This window comes from Aethalodelphis obliquidens, unplaced genomic scaffold, assembly GCF_003676395.1.
Source record: "Aethalodelphis obliquidens isolate GAN/ISIS:26980383/991018 unplaced genomic scaffold, ASM367639v1 scaffold19, whole genome shotgun sequence".
NCBI classification, from domain to species: domain Eukaryota; kingdom Metazoa; phylum Chordata; class Mammalia; order Artiodactyla; family Delphinidae; genus Aethalodelphis; species Aethalodelphis obliquidens.
In genome coordinates, this window is record NW_020837963.1 from 28,998,815 (window position 1) to 29,024,340 (window position 25,526).

The following is a 25,526-nucleotide window of genomic DNA, read 5'->3' on the forward strand; positions in this document are numbered from 1 at the left end:
TCCATCCGCCTCATTACAAATAACTCAATTTCATTTCTTTTTATGGCTGAGTAATATTCCATTGTATATATGTGCCACATCTTCTTTATCCATTCATCCGATGATGGACACTTAGGTTGTTTCCTTCTCCTGGCTATTGTAAATAGAGCTGCAGTGACCATTGTTGTACATGACTCTTTTTGAATTATGGTTTTCTCAGGGTATATGCCCAGTAGTGGGATTGCTGGGTCATATGGTAGTTCTATTTGTAGTTTTTTAAGGAACCTCCATACTGTTCTCCATAGTGGCTGTACCAATTCACATTCCCACCAGCAGTGCAAGAGGGTCCCCTTTTCTCCACACCCTCTCCAGCATTTATTGTTTCTAGATTTTTTGAGGATGGCCATTCTGACCGGTGTGAGGTGATATCTCATTGTAGTTTTGATTTGCATTTCTCTAATGATTAATGATGTTGAACGTTCTTTCATGTGTTTGTTGGCAGTCTGTATATCTTCTTTGGAGAAAATATGACAGGTAATTTTATAAATATTATTTTGACAGATAGTAGAACGTGCCAGGGGCAGAAAACCCATGCAGTGGAATATGTGACGTATTTAAATTACTTCTTTTAAAATGAACTTCATGTTTTCAATAATAGATGTTTATCTTCCAGGTTAAACCTTAACTATTCTCATTTTCACTGAAATGGCATGTTTTTAAAAAGGCAAAGTTACTCCCACAGTCCGCTGCATCCTATGTGCCGTCAGAGCAGGGCCCCAGTGTGAGTCCCGTGGGATTTGAAATTGTCATTTTCAAATCGTCTGACCCCGGCCAGGCCATGTGCTGGCCTGGGGGCTGGGAGGAATACGCCTTGGCCACACAAGAGACAGTCTTAGCCAGAGACTCATTTACGTATTCTTATATTAAATGTCACAGAATGGAATGCTAAGAGGCAAAATTTGTTTCTTCATCGGTCTCTGATCTTATTTTTACATTTCCTGTTTTAAAAATGTAGGTCAAGTCCAGCACAGAGTACAGGTTTCTTAGGAGGTTCGTTAAGTTGGCAAAAGACCGGACTCCCGCTCCCCAGCAGGGAGAAGTTGGGTGGACCCGGCAAGCTGGTCTTGGTTCCCCCCTAACTGAGCTCTGTGTGTAGAGATGCTCCCGTGTCCACACAGGAAGAAAGCTCTTCAGTTCAAACAGGAGAGGCATCTTGTTTCTGCAGAATTAAGCCACGTGAGCAGGACCCACCTTGAAATGAGCGTCAGGCGCTGGGGGGCTCCTGGCAGGTTCTCTGTGTGGCGGCCTTAGGGCAGGAAAGGCTCTGCACTGGCCTCGCGAGGGGCGCAGCAGGCCAGTAGGGCCGCGAGTGGACGCGTGGGTCTCTCAGCAAACGTGACGCTTCCTCTAGCTCTCTGCTCACCACGGCCGCTCGGATTCAGCCGCAGGCCTGAGACCGCCTCCCCTCCTCTGTGCACGCCCGTCAGACACTCATCCGGTCCATGTGGGCCGGACACCTGTGGGTCGGTGTGAAAGCTCGAGTATTTTACTAGGAAGGAACCACTTCGACCACGAGCACATCCACGGGTGCTTGGAAACACGCCACAGACGAAAACGATAAAAATTGGGAGCCTGACGCGTGAAACTCCTGCCGCCGCCAGGAAATGAGATCTTCCCAACCAACTACCGAATTCCAGACCAGTCTGGAGAGCGCGTGCGTGTGTGCGCGTCTGAGTGTGAATGTGCGCGTGTGTCGGTGTGTGCTGCGTGTGCGTCCGTGCACACCTGTCCTACGTGGAGCTCCTGCTTGTCTCCAGAAAATCTCAAGGGTGACGTTCAGAGCCCCCGGGGGCCACTCCACAGCCTGTGACAAACACGGGCTGTTAAATATTAACCGGGTGCTACGGAATGCTCTGGAATGTCCGCAGACACCGGACACCCGTGGTGAGCTCGTGTGGGAGCCTCAGAGCTGCTGGACGTTCACCTGAAGCTGTAAATTCATTCACCGGGGGCTGCGGTCCAGCAGCGGTCAGTCCTGGCTCGTGGCCTGCTGTCTCCTATCCATAGTTGTGACACCATGCAGACCCTGTTGGGCGGAAGGGGGGGGGGGGGGGGGGGGGCGGAGGAGCCGCTGACCCTGCGGGGGCCCCGCCCTAATAAGGCGCCACCCGGATCCCTCGTCTGGCCCGGCTGTCAGCCCCACCAGCGGCCTGGCGCCCAGGCACATCCTTTCCGGGGGCCCCAAGCGGGTGGCGCGCGGGCCCTGGCCCTCTGCTTGCTGAGTGCCCGTGAGGCTCCCGTGAACGGCCTGTGTTGTTTGGGACTGTCTCCTGAGCTCTGTGAGGCTCCCGTGAACGGCCTGTCGTTGGGACTGTCTCCTGAGCTCTGAAAATTTATAAGTGCTTCTTCATCTCGTAATTAAGTGAAGTCAGCGCAGTAGCTGGTCTTTGTCAGCGCGGCTTTGATGAACGCTTCACTGCTGATTTGAACCACACTTGAAACAGCAGGCGCTCGCTTCTCTGGGTTGAAGAGACATTTGTTCCCAAACGCAGGGATGGAGGAGAGCTCGGGGAGGCCACAGTGCGGGGGGGGAACAAGGCGGGCGCTGCTAACTGGATGTCGTAGAAAGAAATGGAAAACCAGCCAGGGCAGCATATAGTGAGTTCTCTGCAAGGAAGACAGCGAGCGAGACACCCGGGCAGAGCAAGCACTCAGCTCCCAGCGCTGGACCTCCCAGCGGATTCCGACTCACTCATCTGGACGGAGCTTCAGCTTCCATTCTAACGTCCCAACTTGGAAAAACGACCCGTAGAGACGGAAGCAGGATCTCGGTCACCGCGGTCAGCTGCAGCTGGACCGGAGGTTTCCCGTTTCTTCGGGTCACTGACACATGCCCCTCTTGTGCTCCCTCGGTCACCTGGCAGCCTGGCCCTTTGCGCTGTGCCCCGGCCCCCTCCGTGTCCTGAGCCAGTGCGGCTTGGAAGGTCTTGGTCATCCAGCCTGAGCTTCTTCCCCGTGGGCTGTGCAGTGACTGTCAGGGCGCCTTCCCACAGGGCAGAGACGGAGCCCGGACGGGGCTCACGGGGCGCGTGGACCCGACCGCAACCCCGCTGCGGGCTGGTTCTTCCGTGGCTTCCACTCGGCCGCAGGGCTGGGAGGGGCTCGCGACCCCCTGAGAATCCCGCAGGGGAGCAGGCGGGTCTGGGGCCTGCAGGTGGCCTCATTGGCACTGCCGCACCAGGGTCTCTGCTGCTGTGGAAGCAGTGACAGCGCTCTCGGGGACGGCACTAGTTTGGCCCATCAGACTGTGTTACAGTTGCTACCTGTTGTCAAAGCGGCTAAAATTAGTCCAGGGAGAACGTGACCACAACGCGAGAAGCAGCACAGCTGTGCTGACTGAGCCTGTCTGCTCGTGGGGCTGCCCCTTCTGCGGGGGTCCTGCGTCGGGACCCTTGGGGGCTCTGGCTGGACGCATCGCCTGCCTCTGCAGGAGGAGGGGTGAGCCCCAGGGGTCCTGTGGAATCTGGGCCTGGGCCTCGCCCTGAGCTGCCTGCTTTCTTCAGGATTTGCCTCTTGAGTACGGTCAGCTGTGACCTGGATGGAGAAGGCGAGTCAAGTTCAGTTCTGAAAAGGACTCACCCTGAGGGAGGCAGCGTCTGGAGGTGCAGGGGCACGAGGAGGGCTCTGACCTGCGCCCCTGGTGGTCAGCCCGGGGGCGGCCAGTGTAGGTCCTGAAATGCGGGAGCAGCGCTCTCCCATGGGCTCCTGGTGCACGATGGGCTCGTTCCGGTTCTGGGGCCCGAGTCTCACTGGGTTTTGTGCCCACACACAATCTTGTCTTCAAGACCGTGCGCCTAGCCGGCTGGCCCACACAGTCGGAACGGCCATGCGCGGCCGCCCGTGTTGGGTCTGATGCTGGTGGCAGACGGGCCACGACCTGGGGCTCCCCGCAGCCGGTCCAGGGGTGCCTGCAGCGGGCACCAGGGCAGCCCGTAGCCACCACCTGCCGAGCCAGGCCGAAAAGGGCCGATGCTGTTTGTATCTTGTTTGCAAGCATCCTGTTTGCTGGTTCGGACTGGCCTGAGCAGGGGAAAGTGCTGGTTCGGACTGGCCTGAGCAGGGGGAAGTGGATGGCGTCCTCTTGGGCGAGCGTCTGAATTCATCAAGGGAGGCTTGTGCGGACGGCTTGGCACTGGCCCAGCTTTGGGTGGGGCCCCACAAGCTGCTGTGTCGCCCGCGTGTGGGCAGAGGGGTGGCCTGAGGAGGAGGCAGTGGCCCGGAGAGACTGGCTCTGCTTCTCATCTGCCTCCCCCTGCGGGTCCCCGTCACGGTCCCGGGCATGGGGCACGTGTGCTCCTGGGAGGCAGGTACATGCGTGCAGGTGTGCACTGCATGTCCGTGTGCGTGTGTCCCAGCGTGGGCAGCCAAGTGTTCAGAACCGACTGCGGAGCAGAGGCCCCAGACTTTGGGGCCCGAGGTGCAGGAGGGGCGGGGGGGACCAGCCCTGGCCTGCGCACGCTCCCCTCTGAACCAGCCTCCGCACGGGGAGCACGGTGGGTCCGGGCGTCGGCACGGCGCTCACAGGCCTGTCCCTCTCTCTCCCCAGCTGCACGGCTACATGGAGAGCGAGCCGCTCACCCTGCAGCTGTTCATCGGGACAGCGGACGACCGGCTGCTGAGGCCCCACGCCTTCTACCAGGTGCACCGGATCACGGGCAAGACCGTCTCCACCACCAGCCACGAGGCCATCCTCTCCAACACCAAGGTCCTGGAAATCCCGCTGCTGCCGGAGAACAACATGCGAGCAATGTAAGCTGCACCTCGGGGGCTCGGTGGGCGGGGGCGGGGGCTCGGTGGGCGCTTGCACGCCTGCATGTCTCCCCACGTTTCCACAGCTCAGGGGGCTTGGGTGCCCTGGGCTTAACACCTCAGTAAACGTTACAAGTATTCATGACAATGGATTTGTTTCTTCCTGGGGTTTCGGCCCCTGTGCATGTTGCCACTTTAAGTATCTCAGTTCACAGCTGTCAGTACTTCCTCCACGTGTGAACGTGCCACTCATTTATTTCTGTGACTGCACTGTGAAAGCTAGAGCAATGGTCAAAAGGCAAACATTGAAACATTAGAGAGACGGTATGTCTGGGTCGTATTTTCACTGAGGGTTTCTGCATCTCCGATGTGACCAGCTGGAATGTGCAGGTCAGATCTGACTCAGTAGTTTAGAGGTGAATTGGTTAACGAGCTACAGGGCAATCTTCTCTTGTCCAAGTAGGGCTTGTGTTCGTGGCTTCCTGAACTGAGTGACTGCTACATGCATTTCACTCCTGAGCTGTGAATGCAGCAGAGAAAGGGGACACGGTTGTCCCACAGGACTTGCCTTCTCCTGGGGGCCTCTGGGGCGGGGGACATAAGGCAGGAACTCATTAGCACGGGGGGCCTGTTGGAGACTTCGGGGGCGAGTGTCTGTGGGGAGGCAGCACAGAAGCCGAGAGCTGACCCTGCAGGAAGGCAGCAAGTGCAGAGGCCCCAAGGCAGGAGTGAGCCTGGGGCATCCACGGGGCAGCGAGGAGCTCAGGGCTGTGGCGGGTGAGGGAGCGGGTGTGGAAGCCACATCGTGTAGAGCTTTGCATGGGATTTGGATAAGTTGTAACTCATAAACCCTCTAAGTCAAAAGCAAAGGGAGGGACTTCCCTGGTGGCGCAGCGGTTGAGAATCCACCTGCCAGTGCAGGGGACACGGGTTCAAGCCCTGGTCCCGGAAGATCCCACATGCGGCGGAGCAACTAAGCCCATGCGCCACAACTACTGAGCCTGCGCTCTAGAGCCCATGAGCCACAACTACTGAGCCTGTGAGCCACAACTGCTGAGCCCACATGCCACAACTACTGAAGCCCACGTGCCTTAGAGCCCGTGCTTGCAACAAAAAAAAAAAAAGAGAGAAAAGGAAAAAGGGAAGGCCTTCTCTCCATGTTGGCTTTTCACGGATTTGGGGGAATTCATTCTAAATCCTTGGGTTTGCTTCAAGAGCTGTTATCACAGTTCCCTCGGACCAGGGCAGATGGTTTGAGAGAACTGCTGGTTCCTTCAGCAGCAGCTGTTCCTTCGGTGGCTGCATTTACCACGATACCATCCAACCCAGAGACGGTGTAGACACCACGGGAGCGGGACTGGCCCCGGGCTCCAGGGCCAGGGCTTCCCTGCTGCTCCGGGCTGGGCTGTGGTCCTGACCCAGAGGCATCATGTGGCCTCGTTTCCTTAGCTTCCGACAGAGGGAAAGGGCTGGTTTCCATCTGATGAATGACGCCTGGGTTGTTCTGCTGGAGTCTGGTGTTGAATGGAACTGTTAAGTTAAATGAAATTAAGTGAAATCATATGAGGCCCTAGAAAACTCAGGATCCTGGATTAAGGGGGCGCCGCCGGAATCCCAAGTGGAAGGCGGTTTCTGGAGCAGCCGGGGGGGCCTTGCTTCGGACGCCCGTCCTGCTCCAGGGCGCCCACCGAGCCCAGGGCAGCGGGGCTGGGGCTTCTGGAGCCCTGAGCGTGTGGCAGCTCTGCCTGCCTGGGTTCCGGGCTCCTGAGGCCGGGGCTGGCTCGTCTCCTGCTGCCTCGGCCCCAGCTCAGTCGACGGGTGGGTGTCTGGCCGCCCCGGCCCCTGGGCAGGGCCGCAAAGAGCCTTCGGTGAGCGGTCGCCGGGATGGGGCGGGGGTCCGGGGCTGAGCATAGACTCTTGTTTCCGGCAGCATCGACTGCGCCGGCATCCTGAAGCTCAGAAACTCTGACATCGAGCTCCGCAAGGGGGAGACGGACATCGGGAGGAAGAACACGCGCGTGAGGCTGGTCTTCCGCGTCCACGTCCCGCAGCCCAACGGCCGGACGCTGTCGCTGCAGGTCGCCTCCAACCCCATCGAGTGCTGTGAGTGCTGCCCCCCCCCACCCCCCACCCCCGTCTCCAGGCTGAGCGGGGCCAGCCCCTGCCACAGGTTTCCCTTCCAGTAGCACCTTGGTTCTCGTGCGCAGTCCCTGAGCTGTGCTCATCCCACCCACAGCACCCGCACCTTCCCGTGCAGCCACGGAAACACCTGCACCCTGGCCAGGGCGCCCGCAGCTCCTGTGCGTGCGTGGTGTGAGGGCTGCCGCCGACTCCCGGCACCTGCAGGAGGGCGTAAGAGGGAAGGAGGTTTGTCCCGAAGTACCGAGATGTTTGCCGTGACCGAATTTGACTTAATCCCCCCACGATTCAGGGAACCTGAGAAAGTGGCATTTTGGCCTTGAAATCTGTTGGACTGAAGGGACCTGAATTTGCAAGCCTGCCCGTATGTAACTCGGGCCTCTGCCCCTGGTGGCCCTGGGTTCACGGCCCTCGGTGTGCGTGGACGGGCCCCGGTGCTGAGACGCTTCTGGCTCGGATGCCCGTGCCCACGCAGCTCCTCCAGGAGCCGGGACCGCCGCGGCCTGGGGTCAGCTTCCTCTTGCAGTGATGCTGTTCGTTTTTGTTAGCGAGTCGGGTGACCGGTTCAGCTCCGCATGGAAACCCCGCAGTGCCCGCCCCCGACCCGGCACCCGGACCCGGGGGGGGACCAGAGTCTCCACTGGCCACGGCCCCAGCGAGAGCCTTTCCACCCGCCCTCCTCCTTCTCTTATCTCTGAAGCACCACCCCACCCCTCCGGTGTGGGCTGTCTCAGGACACCCCCGACCTCGCGGCTCAGCCGCCCACCCGTCTCGGCGGGAACGTCCTGGTTCAGTTCCTTGGCCTCTGACCTGAGCGTCGGCCAGACCTCGGCGACGGGGCGTCCTCCCCCGCAGCCCCTTCTCCTTTTCTGCTGTGTGGTCTTCACCTCCGTCCCAGCCCTCCCCCCTGCTGCTGCTGGACCTTCCTGTCCAGTCTCTAGAAGTCCATCTCCAGGCTGTGGGGTCTGCCACGGATGGCTCTGCCCCCCTGCCCCGAGGCCCCCGCCCCGTGAGGCGGAGTGGGACCCTCCCTCTTGGGTCCCCTGGCTGTTGGGTGACTGTGTCAGGACCCCTGGCTTGGCCTCACCACCTCTCCAGCCACACTTCTGCCTCCTCCTGCGTCTGGTCCTTTGCCCATCCCGCCCTCCCCGACAGCCTGAGCTCGGCCGCCTGTGGCCCGCCAGCCCCTAAGCCAGAGCCCGCTTCAGACGGGTCCCCACATCCCACCTCCTAGCTGGGGACACCTGCTCTCCGGGCCATGGCCTCCCCATCACCAGCAGGGCTCCCCACGGCTTCCCCGGGCCCTTCCCACTGGCAGTCAGTCACCCTGGCAGAGCGCGCCCACTCACTTACACACATGCGTGTGCACGCTCGTCACTGAGAGGTGAGCTGTCTCCACGTGGACAAGTCAGAGGCGTGGCTGCCTTCCCGTGTCACTCTAACCTGGAGTAGACTGTGAAGACCCAGACCACGCGTGGTTACTCTTCTGTTCCGTGTACCAGGGACGGGTTGCACTGCTCACCCAGGAACTCTTTGAAAGCAGGGTGTAGCGGCCGCCCCCGAGAGGGCCAAGCAGAGGGGCCTGGGCGTCTCACTCCCGTTGCTCTCCTGCCCCACACAGCCCAGCGCTCGGCCCAGGAGCTGCCCCTCGTGGAGAAGCAGAGCGCGGCCAGCGGCCCCGTCCTCGGCGGGAAGAGGATGGTCCTGTCCGGCCACAACTTTCTGCAGGACTCCAAGGTCATTTTCGTGGAGAAAGCGCCAGGTATCTTCTTTAAAAACCGACATCGAGCCCTTGCTGTTTGGGCGCCGGCGGAGGTTGGCTGGCAGGAGGTGGGCGCGGGCGGCCACGGGTGCCATGCACAGTCCTGGGCCACTGCACACGGTGCCGGCCGTAGAGGGGCTGCAGGTGCGGGGCCTGCAGGAGGCTGTGCTCTGCAGAGGGATGGCCCCGCGTCTGCCTGGCTAGCGGGCGCCTCCCTCGTGGGCTCCGACCAGCTCCTGCTGCCGGGCCTGCCCGTGTGGAGGCGTCTTCTCGTTTCTCAGAACCACAGACCGTCCAAGGCAGGCGCCTGGGCATGGAGCGGCCACGGTAGCTGAGCGGAGCCCCACTGGGGCCCGGAGACCTTGCTGTACCCCCGGGGCACGCTTCAGGCCCTCGCCCTTGTCAGCACAGAACCCCAAGGTGCACAGGCAGCCGCTGTTCTTTCAGTGACGGCGGCCCCTGGGCCGCTCCGTGCGTGTGCGCACGCCTGTGTGGACCTCTGCACGTGTGCTCGGGAAAGGGGGCTGCGGGTTTGAAGGGGAAGGGTCTCCTCCCTCTGGTGTCTGGGGAACCAGGCAATGAGCCTCTCGCTGTGCTGCAGGGGAGACGCAGGGGCAGCACAGCTCCTGACCTGGGACGCCCGGCCCGACCACGTGGCCACGTGGACCTTCTGTCTCTCTCAAACTCCAGAGTTTGTTTTGGGGGCGGGTCCTTGCAGGGAGCTGGCCCCCAGGCTGGGGAGGGGCTCCTGTGGGGTCCGGGCCTGCTGCCTTATCTCTCGCCTTCTCTTTCCTGGTCACGGTCCCCCTCCCGAGCGCCGGGGCAGGGCTCGTGCTGAGTACCGCAAACCGCGGAGGCACTCAGCCTCCGTAATGGGGTTGGTTTTGTACAGTTTGCAGGAAACTTAGTACTTCAATCAAAATGGGCTTAAAAAGTCTCTCACGTTTAACGTGTTCTGCCTGTACGATCGCGCGTGTGATTGGAAACTGTTTTAGAGGATGGAGCAAACCCGACCAAGTACAGTGGTAGGGGAGGAATCTGTGCCCCCGGAAGGCCCCCCTCTGGACGAGGTAAATTCGGAAATAGCGTAAGCTTCTGTGCTTTAGACGTGTGCACATGCGCAGTGCGTGGGGGGCGGGGAGCCCAGGCCTGGTGCTGCGTCCTCGCCGCGTCCTCGCCGCGCACAGACGTCTGTGGTGGGAACCAGCTGGCGCCCCTCGCTGTTTCCTCGACCAGTTAGCCCCGACTTTGACCTTGGTGCCAGGATGCGACTGTGAGACGTCTCCTGATCCCCTCGGCTCGTCGTGGGTGCCCGTGGGGCTCCTAGGTTGGCGTGGCTTACCGTGGCCCGGTCACGGGGCCTTCACAGCGGCTACCCGCCTGCAGGCGGGAGCCGAGTCCTCGGATGTCCGACCGTCGCCCTCACGTGGCCTCCCGGGCCGCCCCGGCCCCATGCAGGCCGAGCACCGCTGTCGCTCGCTGTCACGTCGGGGCCCGTCCCCAGCCTGCTCGCTCCTGCAGCACATCTGCGTCTGGCAGGTGGAAGGCGAGAAACCAGCGAGTGGGTGGAGGCCAGACGTCCCGTGAACACCGTGTGACAAGGGAGATGTAAAGACGCGGCTGTGCGTCCTGTCACGTCGTGCTTGTGTCCCAGCGGGGTTGTTGGCATGTCTGCGCGCGTACTCGGGCCAGTTCTGTGTTTGCAGGAGGGGCAGGTGTCCACACGCTTTCTGCCTCTGCCTCCATTCTCAGCACAGTGCACGCCGATGCTGCCCGGCTGGGCTTCTCTTGGTTGATTTGCGGGGGGAGAAACCACTGAAGTCAATTTAGATTCAAAGCCTAATCGTCCTCTAGGCTTGCAAGGAGGCCGCCTGGTCTGCTTGAAGGTTCTTTCACCCCCTGCTTGGTGGCAGCAAGGCCGGCGCGCACAGCGAGCCTGGTCTCTGGAGCTGCTGGACGTGGGCAGTGGGCCCCGTGGCAGCCGCTGTAGGAGCATATAGTCCATAGCTGCCGCGAACGTCACCACGTCAGGCCCGGGGGAGCCGAGCTCCGCATCACCACGTCCCCTCGGTTGCACTGGGCCGCGCTCGGAGTGTCCTCAGTGTTTCAGGCTTCCTCCTGGTTGAGGCCCCGCCGTCACCTGTGTCCTCATCGTGGTGACCGAGCAGGGTGCCCGCAGGAGGATGGCCCTCGGGATGTAGGAGCAAAGCCCCGTCTGTGGACGAGGGGCCCGTCACAAAGCGCCGTGGACCAGCCACGCTCAGCTCTGGCTGCATCAGGTGACAACTTTCCGGAACTGTCCTGAGATTCTTCTGAGGTCTTTGTGTCCAGCAAGAGGCTGCAGGGCCTGGCCTTCACGGTTGACAGCCGCGGCCTCCGCGTCAGATGACACCTCCCACGGTGGCCGTGTGTGTGCGTGGACACCGGCACAGGCTCACATAGGGGGCGTGGCAGGTGCGGGATGCCACGGCAGGGCCACCTGCAGGAAGTGAGATGCTGTGCCCGTCTCCCACTGAAGATCTGGGGGTCTCTCTTCAGACCTGTGCGCGGGGGACATATCTGTACGCATGCGTGAGTGTTTGAAACAGCCTGACATACATGAGAACACAGAGAGAGCGCCCACGTGGAGGGGAACTGCCGCTTCTGGAGACAGGAGAGAGGGAGGCTTCAGAGGGTCCGTTGCCGTGAATGTTGTCATGTTCTTGATGCCGACGCTGAAAGTCCCCGCTGTGTGCAGCCCCGGCCTGTTCTCTGCAATTCCTGGAAACCGTGTGAAGCCTGTTTGGGCTTCTTCTGCTGCACGACAGACCTCACCAGAACTTGGCGGCTTCAACAGACAACAGTTTGCCGGCCCTCGCGTGTGGCTGGACGCAGCCGTGGCCCCCGGGTCTCCTACACAAGGCGCCGGGCACTCTCTGTGGGCGCCAGGCCTCCTCAAGGCCCAGACTCAGAGGGGCCGCACCGCACTGGGGCTCACCAGGTCCCAGCCTGCCCAGACTTGGAGGTAGGACACCCAGGGTGTAGACGTGGAGGGTCACCGGGCACAGCGTGACCGCCTGCCACGCGACTGGACCACCTCCTTGTCAGACCTCTTAGTAAGGCCCCAGAGCCAACAGAGACAGACCCCAGAAGAAAAGGTTGCGTCCAGGGTCTCCTAAGACCTTAAAGCGGAAGCAGGACTTGTTTCCTGCGGGGAAGCGTCTGCAGCCGGAGTCCACACTGAACCAGACGGAGACGTTGCCCGTTTTACGGAAGAGGATCGGAGTCGGGCCGTCATGGGGCCTCCCCGGCTGGGTGGTGCCCGGCAGCCCTTTGGCTCTTGGGGTCTGGCCGCTGTGGTCGGCCTTTGCCGGGCGGCGTCTCGGGTAGGGCCTTGCAGGTCGGGTGTCACTCGCTGGTTGTCCAGCTGGCACTCCGGCTGCGGCCCCGCTGACCCAGGTGTTGGTCCCAGGGGTTCTGGAACTTGCACAGAACGGCCCCCGCTGGCTGGTGCGCCGCTCACACCCAGAAGCCAAGACTTGGTGCGGGGGAGACGCTGTGTTCAGATGCTTCTGGTGCTGACCCAGGAAGGCGGGCGGGGAAGGTGCTGCGCGTCCACGAGGATGGCTGTGGTCGTGGGTGGCTGACCTCTGCGGGTGGGGTCTTAGGGTAGCTCTGGGCCGAGACGCCTCCGGGTGTGGGCTCGTGGGGCGGCGGGGGCGTGGGAGCTGCTGCCCCCGGTAGCCCCAGCCTGCGACCTGCCTGGGCCTGACCGTCCGGGAAACGGCCCTGACCCCAGTCAGCAGACGAGCAGCGGCTGGGCCCCTCCTGTCCTCAGAAGGCTCTTTCTCACTCTGTGGCCCCGGAATTCAGTGATCCTCCCACACTTCTAAACTACGCAACATCTTGAACCGGCTTGGGCGGGATCACGCTACCCCGGCACCCCTCCGCAGAGGTGGGCAGACGGGCAGGGCCCCGTCAGGTGCGCAGGCTCTGTTGGCGTCAGGGGCCCGAGGGCCCTTCTCCTCCCGGCTCCGAGCTCTCCCCTCTGTCGGTGTCCCGGGACACGCCCTCGCCCCTGTCCCCGGGGACCTCCCCTCCCTGCAGGGCTCTCCTCGTGGGTGCGCATGCGACAGGCTGGGGAGGGGAGTGGGCTGCAGCTGCTGGACCGGGCGGTGGGCTCAGCGTGACCTCTGCCCTCCCTGGCCTTCACGGCCCAAGCTGCACCTCTCCCTCCAGGGCACGGCCGCCTGCAGTGGAGGGTGCGGGGGTGTGAGGCTGTGAGCCTTGCGGGGGCTGCAGTAGTCAGAGTGGGGTCCTGTGCTCGCGTGGGTGTCACCAGAGAGCCCCTCAGCTTAGCCAGGCTCGCTCGTCCCTTCCTCTGGGCGCCTCCCCAGGAGGGCTCCAGAGAGTGGGCCCGGGTCCCTCCCGGGGAGGGGCAGCGGGGTGGAGTGGGCACGGCGGGGGGAGCGGCTCCAGGCTCTGGCCTCTTCCGCCTCTTTCAGGACCACGTGTGGCGACGCCGCGTGCGGCCGTGTGGGAGGATTCATTTTCCGTGTCAGCCATGTTGAGCTGTAACTCACAGACCGCACAACTCGCCCGGCTAAAGTCCAAGGGCTTGGGTTGATTCAGAGCCCAGCACATATATCCCAGGGCATTCTCCTCACCCCAGAGAAGCTTCACCTGCTAGCCGTCAGCCGTGTCCTCCCGCAGCCTGGCAGCTGAGGACCGCTTTCTGTCTCCACGGACTTGCCTGCTCAGGGCGTCCTGTGGGCTCAGCTCCTCCACCCAGCGAGGTCCTTGAGGTCCATCCCGCGGGAGCATCAGGACATCACCCTCTGAGGGCCGGAGAGAGAATGTCCTGGTCATCGTTCACCGTGCACGGCCGTCGGTGTCATGCGTGACGCAGTGGCTCCGTGCACGGGCTCCCGAGAGCACACGTGTGTTGCTCCCCTGGGCGCTCCTGGCGGGGGTGTTGGGCCTCAGAGGTGCCGCAGCGGCTGGACCTTCCGTCACTCTGGAGGTACATCTGCTGGTCCGCGGGGCTCCGACGGCCCGAGTGTGCCACCACGTGTGGGTCAGACGCAGCACCTCCCCCCGGCCCTGCGGAGGGCCGGAAACAAGGGAGGCTGCTGGGACCTTCGGGCCTCTGTCGGTGGCCCCCGCTCAGCCCTGTCCCACGGAGGCAGCTCCTCCCGAGGCAGCTGTGGAAGCCTCCTGGCCGTGGGTGGGGTGGGGAAGCCTTTCTGATGACTCACGCCGCAGGGAATTCCCTAATGATTGGGAATATTTTTACTTCTGGGCTTGCGCGCAGTTTCCTACTGAGAAAGCCAGCAAGTTCCTGATAAGGCTGGAACACAAAGGGCCGTTCAGGGCCGATCGCTTCCCTTCCCGGTAGAGGCTGAACTTGCGCAGGACGCCCAGCCGGGCCTGTGCAGAAGAGGCCGCCCAGAGGCCGCATGGCCTCCCACCCGAGGGAGGCCAGGGCAGCTCTGGGGAGTCAGCAGCCAGCGGGGCTCCGGGTGCCGGTGGGGAGGGTCCCCGTGTGATGACAGAGCAGGCAGTCACCAGCCCTGGGCGGCTCCTCCGGTCTTGGCCCTGAGCAGGGCTGCGTGTGCACTTCTGACCAAGGAGACCCTGGCCTCCGAGAGCTCACGCTGCGCTTGGGATCCCCGAGGCCGGCGCCTCGGCTGTGACCCAACCACAGAATAGAGACTCGGGGCCAGAGCCCCCCAGGGCCAGGTGGCGGGGACACAGGGAGCCCTGGGCCTGTGAGGCGGGCTTTAGTGGTGTGGTTTGAAGGCTCTGCACTTTCAGAAACCGTGCCGGTGGCCAGGCCCGGCTGGCTCGCAGCCCTGGTGCGCGCAGTGGGACCGCCGGCCCCCAGGCGGGCGCTGTGACAAGGACAGTGTCCCAAAGGCCCAGGAGGCCCTGGAGGGAAGAGACCCCTCCCGCCCTGCATGTCCTCAGCGTGCACACCCCGCCGCCCACTCCACTCCACGCCTGTATTTCCCTTAATTTTTGTTCCATGGGTGAACCTGCAACAGCGTTCCCGGGAGGCTGGTCTGGTCTTGGGCCCCTCCTGGAGGGCGGTGGTGGTAAGGTGGACGCCAGGTAATGCCGGGCGGCCTCAGTCTCCCCTTTCCTGACGGGAGGCCTGTCAGCCTCTGTCGACAAAAGACGGAGCGGCTGCCGACAGTTCAGGTTTGAGCGCTTAAAGCTGTTTTGGGGGAAAGGGACGAAGATAGGCTTTGTCATGAGAAAACTTGTTGATCTTAAAAGGCACCAGGGACACGGGAGCCTTGGTTACAGGAAGAGTAACTTCGATCTCCTCAAACCAGTGGGGGGCCCGACAGTACGTCCGCGTGCGCGGCAGGTCTGGGCCGCGCCACGCAGCAGCCTGCATCCCGTAGCGCTTTGCGCAGGCGCTGGGATCCCCCTCGTTTATCGGCCCGGAGCCAGGGCACCTCGTTCACCGAGTCCTGTGCTCGCAGGACTCTGGAGCGTTCGCTGCTTTGCAGACTCCCGATGCCTTTAGGGCGGTGGGTGTTCTTTCCGTTTCCTGTTATTTTTTCCTCGAGGAGAGCTGGATGCGGGTCCCTCGGGCCCCGGCCCCTGTCTTATCACCGAGTGGGTCCATCTGGTGGCTACTCAGCTTGGGCACCTCCGCGTCCCGAGGGGCTGGTGTGGTCCTGGCATGGCCCAGCCGCTCTGTGAGTCACATTTCCTCTCTGCTCCACCCTCCGCCCCTGCCCGGCCAGCACTGCCAGGGAGAAAAAGGAGATTTTGTCTAATTTATTTATAATTTAGGATTTGGAACACACACACATTTCTTCTTGGAAAACAGAGAATAAGCAACAGCTCAGCCCATCCAGCTGTAATGGTTTGTTTGGGGAGCCGACTTTATACAAGATGCAGAGGAAGGAGGCCCCTGTAGGAGACTGACGTCTATTAATTCAAAGTAGCGGCCAGACGAGGTCCACAAACAGCGTGCCTGCCAGAAGTGCTTCCCAGCTCCCAGAGCAGGCTCCGCTCCGTCACCCCAGAGGGCGGGCTTCCAGCCTTCGGCTCCCTCGAGGGCCTGGTCCGGGGACAATAAACCCTTTCTTTCACGGCACTGGAGCCTTTTCAGTTTTTTCAAACATGCAAACGCCACAGGGTGAGGTTAAAAATACCTTGTGTTTTGCATTTCTGTATCCTGATGCGCCAAAGCAGTCACAGAGCGGATTTTCTTGTTCACCCGGCGGTTCCCCTGAGCTGGGGCAGGACCGAGGCTCCCAGGCCCCTGCTCATTAGAATAACCCTGTTCCCGAGACACCGAGGGCTCTGTGGCCCCAGCCGCGAGGCCCCGCAGCCCCCCATATGCCGCAGGCCAGACGCAAACCAGGTCCGAGTCCCCAGACAGCGCCCTTCCTACCCGGGTCATCCGCGCGCCTCCCGGGCTCGCTTCCCTTGGAGACCTGAGCATGGACCCCACCCGGGGCTGGCGCTGGGGGTGCTCACTGGCACGTGGCTCCTTCCTGCAGAGCGGGGTCTCCAGGCCCCACCAGGTCCATGCTCTAGGGTTTGGGTTTGAGCTTCTCCCCAGAGCCTCGTGGCCTCTCTCCAGCCGGTCAGTCAGGTGCGGCCTCCCAGTCTCACCAGCTGCTAGTGGGCCGGCCGGGCCAGGGTGGACCCTCTCATCAGAGGGTTCCCGCCCCGAGTCCCGTCTGCCTGCATCCGGGTGTGATTTCGGGGCGGTGCCCGGTCAGGACAGAGTAACGGACTTCTCGCGCCCTTTCTTGCAGACGGCCACCACATCTGGGAGATGGAGGCGAAAATCGACGGAGCGCTGTGCAAGCCGGTAAGTGCGGCGGGCGGCCATGGGCGGCGCTCTCTGGGCGGGGCTTTTTATCGGCGGCGGCTCCTGGCCCAAGGCACGTGGCTTCTACTTTGTTAAAACGAACCACTGATGAACGTAACAGACAGAGCGAGGAACGGAAATGGTTGGGAAATGCCTCCCGACGTGAGCGCGCTCGGGACTTGCAGCACGGGGACGACTCGGACGTGGGGCCACCAGGGAGGACAGGGCGCCTCGTGTGCTGCAGGCCCCCCACCAGGAAGCCCAGGATGCACTCATACCCCCGGGGCCTGCTGTCCCCGCTGGCTGCCATTGTCACCAGGGCCCCAGGGGGCCCACTGCCCAACCCCCCTCCGCCGGGAGGACCTGCTGTCCAGAACCTGAGCACACCTTCCCCGCTCCTGGGCAGGTGGGCCTCGGGGTTCCGCCAGCATCCTTGACAGTGACCCCTCACTGCTGTCCTCCCAGGGAAGAGCCAGGACACAGACGCGAGGTCAGACCTCAGTGTGCTCAGCCGGCTTGTCCGTTGGCCGGCAGCCGGGGCCCCTGCGGGGACGGGCGCCTGCCGCACACGCCTGACCTCTGAGGGGTCGCCGCGCTGGCCCAGGGCCTGCCTGAGCCCGTCCTTACGCGCGGCCTCCCGTGGCCCTCGTGGTTCACGCACGGAGGGACCTGAGGCAGAATGACTGTTCCTCGAGTTGTGGGTGGAGGATGTTTTCTGTGTGAAGTCGTAGCTGCCGCAGCGTTCTCTGACCCGCCTTTCAGTCTGTGTCCTTGTGGTTTAAGCGGGCTCTTCGGGCCTTGTGTTCTTACCTGCCCCACAGCCTCTGTCTTCTCGTTGGGGCGTTGAGACCATTGTGTGTGAAGCGATTATTGCCGGGGTTGGGTTAACTGTGCACCACCGAGTGCGTGTGTGTCCTACTTGGTCCCAGAAGAGCAGTAGAAACCTTCAGGTAACATAACGTACAGGCTAGCAGGTGACTCTCTGGAGACGTTCACAGACCTTCCAGGCTCTCTGCCTCGGCCCACCAGCCACTCCTGACGCAGGTGTGTGGATGCAGGGAATGGGGGTCACGGTTCAGAATCTCGTCCAGGTCAAGGACTGAATTTTTTCCTCAGGCTCCCCCGTGTGAACAGGGGACCTCGGGCTGTGGGCTTTGCCGAAGGGATCTAGGCGCCCTCTGCGCGGTGGCCGGGAGGACACGTGCTGGGAAGGAGGCCTGGGGCCTGCACTTCCTCCGCACAGGCGGCGCTGTCAGGAAGAAGCATCTTTCACCTGCGACTTAAGCTTTCTTTTCCAAGCACCGACCCATTTACCAGAAGGCTTTTCAAATGGTATCAGAAGGAGATGCTTCCTCCTTGGCCCAGGGGCGACACCTGCGTCCACGACCTCGCTCCGCCCAGGGTGTCCAGGCCTCTAACCTCACACATCCTCTTGGGCTCCTCCTGGCCCCCCCGAGAAAGTGCCCCGTCTCAGGCAGCTCCACTTTCTGACGGGGACTCTGGGTCCCGCAGGCCCAGCAGTCGCAGAGCCAGCCCTCAGGTTTGCTGTGACAGACACTGGCCACCAGCCGTCACCCCGAAACGGGGGCCCTCGGCTCCCAGTTCCAGCCCCACCGCAGGCCTGAGTCCTCTGCCCCCAGGCCCCAGTGCCGCCCACCCCTTCTCCCTGGGCAGGAAGGAGAGGCCTGCAGAAGCTATGCATCTGTTGGCATCGAAATAATTCTGCCAAGTTTGCATGTTCAGATTTTCCGTTGTTGAGTTTCCTTTTCCACTGTGAACAGCACGTATATTAAAGAAAGCTTAACGGTTATCAGTCATGTGTTCTAAAAGAAACGTAGGATATGTGAATAATGGTGTGCTTTACGTTCACCATTTCATCTTTCTTATCTCTTAAATGAAGTTTACTTTTATATATTTTTTTCTAATTATAAAAGAGTGTCATATTCACTGTGGAAAATTGGAAGATATAGCAAAGTATAACCAAAGAAAACGCCTAGTGTAATTTCCCCACTTGGATGTAGCCACCATTCACATTGGGGCGTATTTCCTTCCATCCTTTTCCTGTCACGGGTGTCTGTCTCCATGTGCACACACATATATACACGCGCCTCGTGTCGTGGGCATGTTTAAAACAGGGTCGGATTGTGCTGTATTTATAGTTTATGTACTGTCGTGAGCAATTTAGACGATGGGTTTTCTTTTTTTAAATCAATTTATTTGTCTTATTTATTTATCTTTGGCTGCATTGGGTCTTCGTTGCTGCACACGGGCTTTTCTCTAGTTGCGGTGAGCAGGCTGCTTCTCGTTGCGGCGGCTTCTCTTGTTGTGGCTCACGGGCTCTAGGCGCGTGGGCTTCAGTAACTGTGGCTCGCGGGCTTAGTTGCTCCGCGGCCTGTGGGATCCTCCCGGACCAGGGATCGAACCCGTGTACCCTGCATTGGCAGGTGGATCCTTAACCACTGCGCCCCCAGGGGAGCCCCCAGACAGTGGGTGTTCTTAAAGCAGGTGACATGGATGTACTGAGTGCCGTTGGTAACCCTACTCTGCTCCCGTCGTGACAGGTGTCCCTGTCACTGCGCTTTCCTTCCCGCCCCTGCCTTACTGCGTATCGAGCATTAGTGCTCCCACGAGGACAGAACTTCGTCACAAACTTTCATAGTTTGTCTAGCATCTCAGTCTGTGACCACATCAAAACACAGCCCTCCAGCCTCTTAGAACCCACAGAAGCCGACCCGCGACGTGGAACCTGCTCAGGGCTCCTTGCCCTGCCGGACGCACCCCGGTGCTTCCTGCAGCCGCTCCTGTTGACGCCTCCCCGCTTTGCTTCTGGCCTCAGCTCAGGCAAACCCTCCTCCTTTCTGTCTCTTGTCCTGGTTCCTCCTGTAGAGATCGGGCTCTGGTCGCCGTGGGCCGCCGTGTCTGCCATCATGGCGCACCAGCTCTGTGCCGGGGGCCAGCATCACCTGCAGGGTCGCCTCATATCATTGCATTCTCAGAAAACAGCCCCCAAGGAGTGTCTTTCTCTTCCGGTTCCCTGCGCAGGTGGTGGAGCTAAGACTCAGAGATGGCAGAGCCAGGGCAGAAACCCAGACCCGTCGGGCCCCAGCCAGGCTCCCGAACACGGGCCGCGTAGCTGGGGTGCAGACTCTCTGCAGGGGTCTGGCTGGGCGCACACCCTCAGCCCCACTGGGTCCGTCCCCTTGGGGTTCCTTTGCTCAGGCAGGAGACCTGCATGCTTGTGGCTTCTTCCAAATGGAATGAGGCTGTTAGAACAACAGGGGACATTGCCTGACGCAAGTGTGGCCCCAGGGGACGGAGCCCAGAGGGGGCTGCAGCCCGGGTCCCGGCCCCTCCGGCCCTGCCACTCGTGTGCCCTCAGCAGCAGGCTTCTGAGCCCCATTTCTTCACCTGGAAAGGGAAGAGGTTGTCCTGAAGTTCTCCTCAGTTTTGGTTAAACATTCTTCAGATTTCATTATTAACAGGATTCAATCAATTTTGCTGTTAAATTGGGTAACAGGCTACAGTTACTCTAATTAAAAAAAAAAAGGGATGCCATGGATTTTTCTTATACATTTTCCTACTTGTTAACCGAAATCATATGACAAAAACCTTGAGGAAACTTTCGGGATGTGAACTCTCCTCCCCGCCCCCAAAGCAAGGGCACCTCCTTGGCGCCAAGGACGGGCCCTCGCGTGGACGCCCGGTCTCGGCACACGGACCCCAGCCTGCTTCCTTCTCCCACACGCGTGCTGCCCCACGGCGACCTGTGTTTATACCTGTACTTGAAAGGGCCACTTTTGTAAACGTGTCGCTGACTTTTCATTGAAAACATGGAAAGGTAACAGCAGCTTCCGCAAGCCACCCTGATGCACCCGTGCCTGACCGTCCGCCCCCCCAGTCCGCTGAGTCCGACTCTCCCGTCCCGTCCGCCCCCCAAGTCCGCTGAGTCCGACTCTCCCGTCCCCTTCGATTTGAGAGGGTCATGGCTTGGGCTCTGGGCCGTCGGTACAGAACGTCTGCGGCGAGCGCTTCCCCTGGGTCTTTGTTGCCAGTTACCTGAACTGCTGCTCCCGGCTTCCCCAGGAGCACCAAGTCGGTGAATGTGGGCTTAGTTTTCTGAAGGTCATGCCCTGGCGTGGGGGCAGAGGGGCGTGGGGTCTTGTGGAGACTCCCCTGCCCGATAGCGGGCCCGCTCTTAGCATCTGCTCACGGCTTCTCTCCTGGGCCCAGTCGGTGGCATCGTAGGTGAAGCCCCCGCCTCCCTACCTCGCACACACCCCAGCCCACCTTTCGGCTCTGCTGGGAGGAATCAGGGTCCCTGCAGGCTCTCAGGGTGGCCTCTCTGAAGGGGAAACCTGCCGTGTGTTTCACACTCCGGGAGGGCCTGGGTGTGTCTGCGTTTGCGAGATGCTCACCGCCCCCTCCTTCTGCCGCTTTCTCTCTAGAATTCGCTGGTGGTGGAGATCCCGCCTTTTCGCAACCAGAGGATAACCAGCCCGGTCCAAGTCAACTTCTACGTCTGCAACGGGAAGCGGAAGAGGAGCCAGTACCAGCACTTCACCTACCTGCCCGCCAATGGTAACGCTCTCTTTCTAACCCTAAACGCTGCGAACCAACCCACGGGGTGCTTTTCCTGAAAGAAAATCAGGAACCCTGACATGTGGTGGCTTCAGACCGTGTGGTCGCGCTGCACGCCCGAGCTGTTACCGTCCTGTTAGCAAGATCACGTCGTCGGTTCCTTCCAGAGAAAAGTGGAGCTTTCAGTGTATTTTCCTTTATTACTCTTGCGGCTGGGGGCTGCATTTGGGGATAATTACTGATCATTTTGTTAGCTGCTTGCAGATATACAACCGCCAAGGGGGAAAAGGTGCAGCTCTTCTGTACACAGAAGCTGAGGTGGCCTCGGTGTGAGTTTAAATTCTAGAGATGTTTAAGGCGGAGAAGCAAATGGTTATCATGATTTTGCAGGTGCCTTTAGAAATAAACCCTTGTATGAAGCCTGAAGGCTGGTGGTTGGTGTGATCATTAACTGACGGTAATGATTTCTGTCCTCGAGCTAACGTCCCACAGAAAACTCCTGGTTGGATAATTGCGTCTCCGGTGACCAGGGGGCTTGCGCTCCCAGACACCCTTCACTCGACCAGAAAGCACCTCGTTCAGGTTGTCCACTCACACGCTCTGAGGATGGTTTCTTGGCCTGAAAAAGACCTGTTTACCTTCTTCACTTTTTAGGCTGTTTTCTGAAGGAGAACAGCATCGTGTGTTGTTTCGCTTCTGAACTAGTAGAAAGTTGTTTCTCGGTGTTGCCCAGACCCGAGGCCTGGCGCCTGGGGCCCATGCCGCCCTCCTCCAGGCCGGCAGGGTGTGTGTCCAGAGAGGGCCGCGTCCTGATTCACCTGTGTCACGTAAGCACAGCTGTGCCGACGGTCTTGTTATACTGTGACTGCTGTTTTAAAAACTTGAGATTCACATAACCTAGGAGGGAAACCACGCACTAGGACTGATTGCGAAAGCGGCCATGTCATCACCTTAGTGAAAGCAAGACGTTTTTGAAGGCTTCGGGCTCCTCCTAGTGTGAAATGTCACGTACGATAGACTAGGTGATAGAAAGCCCTGGAAAACCCGAGGGGATAGCAAGCAGAATCAACTGCTTTTGGGGCAGACGCTAGCCACGCCTGTCCAGGCTTGAATAACGTGGTCTCGTGCTCATCACGTCACGAGCATGTACGTGAACAGACCTGCAGGAGTGTGCGTTGCCGTGGGGCCGTCTGGGGGCCCCTCTGGGACTTCTGGGGTGGGTACTGCGCACTCCGCTAATCCTGCCTGTTCTCGGATGTGGTACTACACTCCTTACAGCAGAAAATACTCAGTCTTTGTTTGGAAATGTAATGATCGTGTCCTAATTAAAATTCAAGCATGGTTGACTAAAAATTGAATGCTTTAAAGAAAACCTAGGCTTATGAAGAAAAATTCCTTTCTAAAGCAGTTTAGAAATCAGCTCGAACGTCATTTCCTGCAGTTCCTGCTCGAAGTTCACCTCCCGCTTAACACAGACGCCCCCAGTCAGAGGGAAGGGGTCTGTGTGCAAACCGGGTCCCCCTTTCGGGGGGGTACCGAGGCCCCCAGAGACACGTCACTGAGATCCTGGGGCAGGGCTGTCGAGGGGCCACCGTCTCCCCCCAACCCTACAGCTGCCGTTCAGTCCTGCAGGCTCCCTCCCGCCAGGGGCTGACCTGCCCCCCGCTCCGCACCCCTTCACCCCCGTGTCAGCCCAGCACAACCATCGCTCATGCTGTGTGGACCGTCACCCGGACCCCCCGGTCCCTCGAGCTGGTGACCCAGCCCCGCCCACAGAGCCGTCCGTCCGTCCCTCCGGAGCATGGTTTTCTGGCTCTGTGGCCTGTGCTGCTCTCATCAGGCCCTGGTCTCCCTTCACTTCTCTCCTGGAAATCTGCCCCATCCCCAGGGGGTCGAGGGGTCCGTGCCACCCACGCCCGAGAGCCCCGGTCCTGCCCTGCCTTCCTGGGTGGCCGTGCCCCGTGGGGCTGTGAGCTCCCTGGGAGCAGGGACCCAGCCGGCCCTGACTCCGTGCCCAGATCGTGGGGACCGTCCTCCTGTGCTTTTCTTTTGTGAACAATAAACGCACCAGCGCGAGAGCGGAGCTCGAGCTCCCAGCTTTAGGCTTCGTGTTTTTTCTCGCGGTCGCTTCTGCCCCCTGCAGCTTCGGGCTGAGTCTTCACGCGGCTCAGCAGGTGGTGTTGGTTAGGGGCCAGGTGGGCACCTCCTTCCCACGTCTGGTCCCAGCCTGTCCTTACCCTCCGAAGCCTCCGCCGCAGAGAAGCCTCCCACCCTGCCGCCCGCCGTCTGACACATCGTTAGTGTCGTTGTTCAAACCGCAAGGAAGCCCGGCTGCGGGTCTGCGCGGGGCCTGGGCGACTAGGGCCGCTCCCCGTCTCTGGGGGCCGTGTTTGGGGGAAAGTCTCCAGGTGCGGGTAGGACGCCCTGAGCGAGCAGAGTGTGTACAGCGGGGGTTCCTGGCGGGAAGGTCAAGGGCAGAGCAGGGAAGACAGCAGGGCAGTTGCAGGAGAGGCCACGGACCCACCCATGTGCAGCCAGGGAGGTTTTCCTCAGTTTCTTGTTTGTCGCTGTCTGGGTTTAACCGCAGTCTCCCGAAAGAAAGCGTCCGCTCTCTCCAGTGCTGTGAGCTGCGGGGCCCTGGTACCTGTCACGAGGCCGAGACCCCGGGGAAACAGCCCCAGTTGAAGAGGGAAAGCAGCCTACTCTGTGGGGAGCGGCCCCTGGGTTCGGGGGGACGACGGCGTCCACACTGGCTGTGTCCCCAGGGCTTCCGTTTCCGACGCTGCCCAGTGACCCCGGGACGAGCAGGCAGGGACGGCAGCTCACACACTAGGGGGGAATCCCAGCCAATGACTTCAGAGCCATGGGCCAAAGTCAGCATGTTCCTAGAACGAGGAGGTCAGTCATGACAGATCCTCGGGCCTGGAGGGTCTGCCTGTTCCCCTGAGATGTTTCTAGCTGGTCCCCAGGAGCGCCTGCAGTGGCACCAGGCCCCCTGCCCACCTGTTGCTCGGGGTGAGGGTCCTGGAGCTTCACCAGAGTCAGCCAGGGAGGCCCTGGGGGTGTTGATCCTGGGCCTCAAGCCCACCCGACATTCCCACCTGAAGGCTGAGGGGAGCCGGGTGGGTCCCGGTGCAGGCCGGCGGGAGCCGGGACGGGGCGCCCGCTGTGGCTGGTGGCACGGCCACTGCCCATGGGCCTTTTGGAACCTTCCTGAGTCAGCTCAGTGGCGTGGCGACCGCGTGGCGGTGAGCGTGCATTGGAGGGGGACGGTGCACAGCTACGCACGTCGGGCTCATGCAGGCGCTGTGATGCGCCTTCTCCTGGGAACTCCCGCGTCCCGGAGGCTGCTGTTAGTAAATTGCCAATTTTCGGGCGCTCTCGCTGTTCCAGCAGGAGAACGAGGGACCGATGTTTTCATTTCTTTCCACGTTAAACCTGCCGCCGCAGAGAGGCAGGGAATTGGCTGCCCCACCAGGCCCCCCGGGAGGGACGAGTCAGGGCCGGGCCGGGGCCCGTGGGGAGGGTTTGGAAGCCGCCCTTCCCCGCAGCGCTCTCCACGGGCCTGAGCTCCTCACAGTGTGTCTGGTTCGCACGCTGCTGGCCTCCCCGTGAGGTGTCCAGACCCGGTGGCAGGAGAGCCCAGGCGTGTGAAGGGGAGGTGGCTTCCCCTCTAAAGGCCGCCACGGGGTCGACTCTGTCGACCGTCCTGACAGACACCGGCCTGAGGCCCCCGACGTGGCCTTGAATCCGCAGGGAGGGGTTTGAGCTTGGAACAGAGTAGGACGAGGGGGTGAATCGTGGGGCCTGAGCTGCTGGGAAAGAAGGCGGGTGCCCTTTCCGTAGGGGGCCCACACCCAAGGCTCCCCCACTGAGACCGTCACCCGTGGCGGAACAGCGAGGGGGAGGGTGGTTTTGATCAGATCCCTGAGGGCCACGGCCACCGACTGCAAAGGCAACGCGATGCGGGAGTGAGGCCGGACCCCCAAGAAGTCTGAGCACAGCCTTGCGGAGGGACGACCTGGTGACCCCTTCCCCCGGGGACCGGGGCCTGCCCACGACAGCGCGCGGCGCGGGGGTTACCCCAGCACGGCCCCCCGCCAAGTCACAGCCCTCTGTGCACAGCTGCTCGGGTCAAACCACAGGAGAGTGGATCACATTCCCTACGGACGCAGCGCTGGCAACAGCGGGTGAAGTCCGAGCGGCGCGTTTGCTGGCTCGTGCGGTCTGCTCTGCCCGAAGGCCACGGCCAGCCCAGCTGCGGGGAGCCGGAGCCCCGGGTAAGGGCCCTGGAGCCACGGGGCTGGTGCCACAGACGGCGAGGCCGCCACACCCGCTCACACCCCGCCTGCCGCGACAGAGCTGTCTCCCGGTGTCCACTCGACGCTCCCGCAGAGGCTGCCAGGCAGCACCCCCAGAAAGGCGGGGAGGACCCGA

At 61.2% G+C, this 25,526-nt stretch overlaps 1 protein-coding gene across 6 annotated transcripts in view; it reads left to right on the plus strand.

Moving 5' to 3' along the window:
* Positions 1–25,526, plus strand: part of NFATC1 (nuclear factor of activated T cells 1) — a 101,729-nt gene that overhangs the window by 39,834 nt on the left and 36,369 nt on the right. For 5 of the 6 annotated variants that reach the window (XM_027118813.1, XM_027118815.1, XM_027118816.1 and 2 more), the window contains 5 exons: positions 4,586–4,788; positions 6,719–6,891; positions 8,549–8,689; positions 16,456–16,511; positions 20,957–21,089. In XM_027118813.1, the coding sequence (XP_026974614.1) occupies positions 4,586–4,788; positions 6,719–6,891; positions 8,549–8,689; positions 16,456–16,511; positions 20,957–21,089 (706 nt within the window). Of the gene's footprint in view, positions 1–4,585; positions 4,789–6,718; positions 6,892–8,548; positions 8,690–16,455; positions 16,512–20,956; positions 21,516–25,526 lie in introns of those variants that run through there. The other variant, XM_027118817.1, reaches the window with a different exon arrangement.